This window comes from Numida meleagris, chromosome 18 (assembly GCF_002078875.1).
Source record: "Numida meleagris isolate 19003 breed g44 Domestic line chromosome 18, NumMel1.0, whole genome shotgun sequence".
Classification (NCBI taxonomy): domain Eukaryota; kingdom Metazoa; phylum Chordata; class Aves; order Galliformes; family Numididae; genus Numida; species Numida meleagris.
The window spans coordinates 5,602,659-5,606,459 of NC_034426.1; the positions used below are offsets into that span (position 1 = coordinate 5,602,659).

The 3,801-nt window shown below is 66.1% G+C and overlaps 1 protein-coding gene across 2 annotated transcripts in view; it reads left to right on the plus strand.

Annotated features, from left to right (window-relative positions):
• Positions 2,409–3,801, plus strand: part of HIC1 (HIC ZBTB transcriptional repressor 1) — a 5,461-nt gene continuing 4,068 nt past the window's right edge. The window contains exons 1-2 of one of the 2 annotated variants that reach the window (XM_021416090.1): positions 3,001–3,101; positions 3,485–3,741. In XM_021416090.1, the coding sequence (XP_021271765.1) occupies positions 3,690–3,741 (52 nt within the window). In that variant the 5' untranslated portion in view covers positions 3,001–3,101; positions 3,485–3,689. Of the gene's footprint in view, positions 3,102–3,484; positions 3,742–3,801 lie in introns of both variants that reach the window. The other variant, XM_021416089.1, reaches the window with a different exon arrangement.

Here is a 3,801-nt window from a genome sequence, read left to right on the forward strand (position 1 = left end):
GGGGGGTTGTGTCCCGGAGCGCAGCCCGTTGCTGCCATCTAGCGGGGTTTGCGGCAGCCCATCCTTAGCCCCTCCGTCCTAGAAGCATCCCATAGCGGAAGGAGTGGTGGTGGAGGGGGGGGTTTCGGGTCGCCCGTGGGGCCTGAAGTGTTTCCCGACATGGAAAGGTGACCCCAGCCCCCATCGAGCTGCTGGAAATGTTCTTCGTCCACTCGAGAGTCGTCTCACAGTGTGTCCTATTGCCCTACGGAGCGTCCACCCAAGGGGATGGGGTCCCGTCATCCCACCAAGCATTGTCCCGAAGGGATGGGGTCCCATCGTCGTCATCCCAAAGGAGCTGGGTCCCATCACCCCACCAAGCACCATCCCAAAGGGACACAATCCTATCATCATCGTCGTCCCAAAGGGATGTGGTCCTATCATACTACCTAGCACCATCCCAAAGGGATGGGGTCCCATCATCATCATCCCAAAGGAACCGGGTCCCATCACCCCACCCAGTGCCATCCCAAAGGGATGTGGTCCCCTCATCCTGCCAAACATTGTCCCAAAGGGATGGGATCCCATCAGCCCACCAAGCATCGTGCCAAAGGAATGGGGTCCTCTGCCTGAGGGTCATCCTGAAAGGCATCCTGCCATCCCACTGAGCATCACCCCATGAGGAAGGGCTCTCACCGATCCATTAAACATCACTTGGCAGAGAGGGCTCCGCTTGTCTGGGTGAGCATCATCCCACACTGAAGGGGAACCCGCTGCCCCATCAAGTGTCACCCCACAAAAATAAAAGGGTCCCATCTCCGCACTCAGGTGACGGGAACCTCCTGAAGGTCAACAAGGAGCTGTGCAGAGCTCTGCGCTGGGAACCTCTGGGGTCCTGGTGGGAGCACATGGGGACCCAGGGGCTGCGAGGTCTCCTCCAGGGGATCTGGATGTGGTGCTGCGCACCAGCTCTGGGGGGCTGTGGTGGGACAGGGTGGGATCAGAGGGACCTCCAACATCAGCCGTCGTGGGATTCTGCCCCTTGTTCAACCTGAGCATCACCCCACAAGGAGGGGTCTCACAGGATGCTGCCTCTCAGGGGAGGAACCCCTCATCCATCCACGCATCGCTCCCCAGGGAGGGGTCCCCCAACCATGAGCATCACCCCACAGGGAAGGGGCCCCATCGCTTTCCATGGCATCGCCCCACAAGGAAGGAGTCCCACTGCCCCACTAAGCATCATTCCACAGAGAAGAGCCCTTCCCCCATCCCAGCACCACCCCACAATCCGGGGGTCCCCTCGCCCACCCTGCCCCAACGTGGAGCACAGAGCAGCCCCTGGCCCCAAAACAGGGCGTCGTGGTGCTGGGGGGCACCTGGCAGAGCTCAGCACGGGCACAGAGCAACCCCACACCCACACAGCCCCGCAGCCCACACCCAACCAGGGGGCGGCTCACCGCTGTCACGAGTTTCCCAGCCTCAGCCCAGTGATGCCGGTGCACGAATGGGGCCAAGTGCCACCGTGTCGGGAGGGGACTCAGCCCCTGTAAAGGGGCCACACAGGGGCTGCGGGGGCTGCCGTGCCCCCGGCACCGCCGGGAAAATGAAGTGCGAGCTGCCAGCGGGGCTCCAGGCTCCTGGCGGTGCCGGATGCGGCCCGGCTGGCCAACGCCGTAATCGAACACATGTGTGTGGGCTTCGGGGAGAGGCTGCGCTGGGAAACGGGGCCCTGCGGAGACCGGGGGGCTGTATCCTGTCCAACAGCCCAGGTCCCACATGAAGCCAGGCGTGCGAGCGCGATCCAAACCACAGCTGGATTTGAACCCAATCTCCCGGCATCTGGGCTAATTTGCTGCGCCGTGATTGATCGTGGGGAGGGGGCACAGGCGGGAGACGCTCCAGCTCAGACCTCCCAACAGAGCCAATGACTTAAGCAGAGCTGTTTCCAATCTGCGCTGCACATTGAGGCGAAAATGCCCCTTTTTCTTTTTTTTTTTTTCCCTTCTCTTCCTGAGCACTCCTGTTCACCAGCTCCTCCCGCAGCGCGCAGGGCAAAGGGACGGCTCCGCTCTGAGGCGCCGGGGCCGCGGGGCTGAGCTCACCCCCTCCACCTGCCCCGGATCTTTGGGCTGCGAGAAAAAGGTGGAGGAGTTGGAGGTGTCCCCCCCCCCTCAACACACACACACTCAGCTCCCCCCGGGCTCAGTCACTCAGCAGGTAGCGGGGGCAGCCCGGGGTCCCGGGGGGTGGGGGGGGGCAGCTGTCGGGGAGCTGCTGTGATTGATGCAGCGCGGCCCCATAAATTACGCGGACGCAGCCCGCGGGAGTCATCGCTCACAGCGACGTCCAGAGCTCCCTGCCAGAACCTGAAACACTTCCAGCCGTTAATTGAACAGGAAAAAAAAATTATATATATATATATATATATAAAGAGAGGAGGGTGGGGGGGAAATTAGTGCCCAGGGAGGCGGGATGAAATCACTGCTCCGCAATGAGGGTCAGCCCCGCTCCCAGGATCCCGATGTCGCTGGGGGGGGGGGTCTGGGGCTGCACGGTGCCGCCCCGCTGCGGCCAAAATCCCCCGGAGAAGCCCGTAGGGAGCAGCGGGCGGGCCAGCACTGCGCCAGCTCGTGTTCAAGGGGATTCGGGGGGAGACCCCCGGGGGCGGCCGAACCTTGGGGTGCCGTGCCCTGGTGCGGGGTGCCCCGCGGGAGGAGATGCCCGGTGCTGTGCCGCCCTCCGGGGCTGCACAAATGGCAGCGGCCGTGAGAAAGGAGAAGCGAAAGCGCGAAGCTCTCCCCGCCTCGCCAGGAGCAGGGGGGGCCATGTCGGTGCGTCCCCCCGGGGCCTCCCTTCCTTCCCACCCGCTCCCCCCGTCCTCCAAAAAATAAAAAAAAAGCACCAACCGAACCCATCGACCTCTGCTCCCATTCCCATCACATCCACGGGACGCCCCGTCGGGAGAACCGCGCACCTGCACGGGGAGGAGCTCTCCCCCCGGCCCCTCCCGCCCCAAAACCCCGACGGCGGGGGCGGAGCGCGGCGGACGCCGCTAGATGGAGCCCGACGAGCGGTACCGGGCAGCGGCCGCGGAGACGGCGGAGGGGACGGGGCGCTGCGGGGTAAGTGCCGTCGGGGCGCGGCGGCCGCGCCGTCGGGGCTCACCTGGTCGGGCTGACGGATGGGGAGGGGGGAAGCCTGAGCCTGGACACGGCGAAACGGGGGAGAAAAGGAAGGGGGATCGGGAGCAGCGGAGGAGCCCGGGAGATTCGGGGAGGGGTGGGCAAAGCCGCCGCCGGGACCGAGACCCTCGAGGGGGCGGTGGGGCCGTGCGAGAGGCGGCGCCGCCCGTTCCTCCCGCTCCCACCGGGGCGGAGGGGAATTAGGGCTCGGAGAAAAGAGGAGGAGAAGGAGGAGGAGGAGGAGGAGGAGAAGGGGGGGGCCCGGCTGCGGCGTGCCCCGCCCGGGGAGGGGAGGAGGAAACCTCCCGCCGTCCCTTTAACAGCCAGCGGCGCTGCTCGGAGTTCAGGCCGGGGTCAGGGGGAGTTCGCAGCCCGGGTTTCACCTCCGAGCTGGCGGCGTCGGGAGCCCCGAGGAACCGCCGCCGCCGACCGCTCCGAGGGGCGTACGGGCGGTCGGCAGCGCCGGGAATGGAGCGGCGGCGGAGGGCGGAGGGCAGCGCCCGGCGACGGCCCCCCCGGGGCTGAGCCATGAGAGTACACCGAGAGCTCGGCTGGCTGGCGGAGGGCAGCGGACGGGCAGGTAAAGCGGCACCGCGGCTCCGACGGCGCTCGGGGGGCACTCACCGGGGCGGCACCGGGA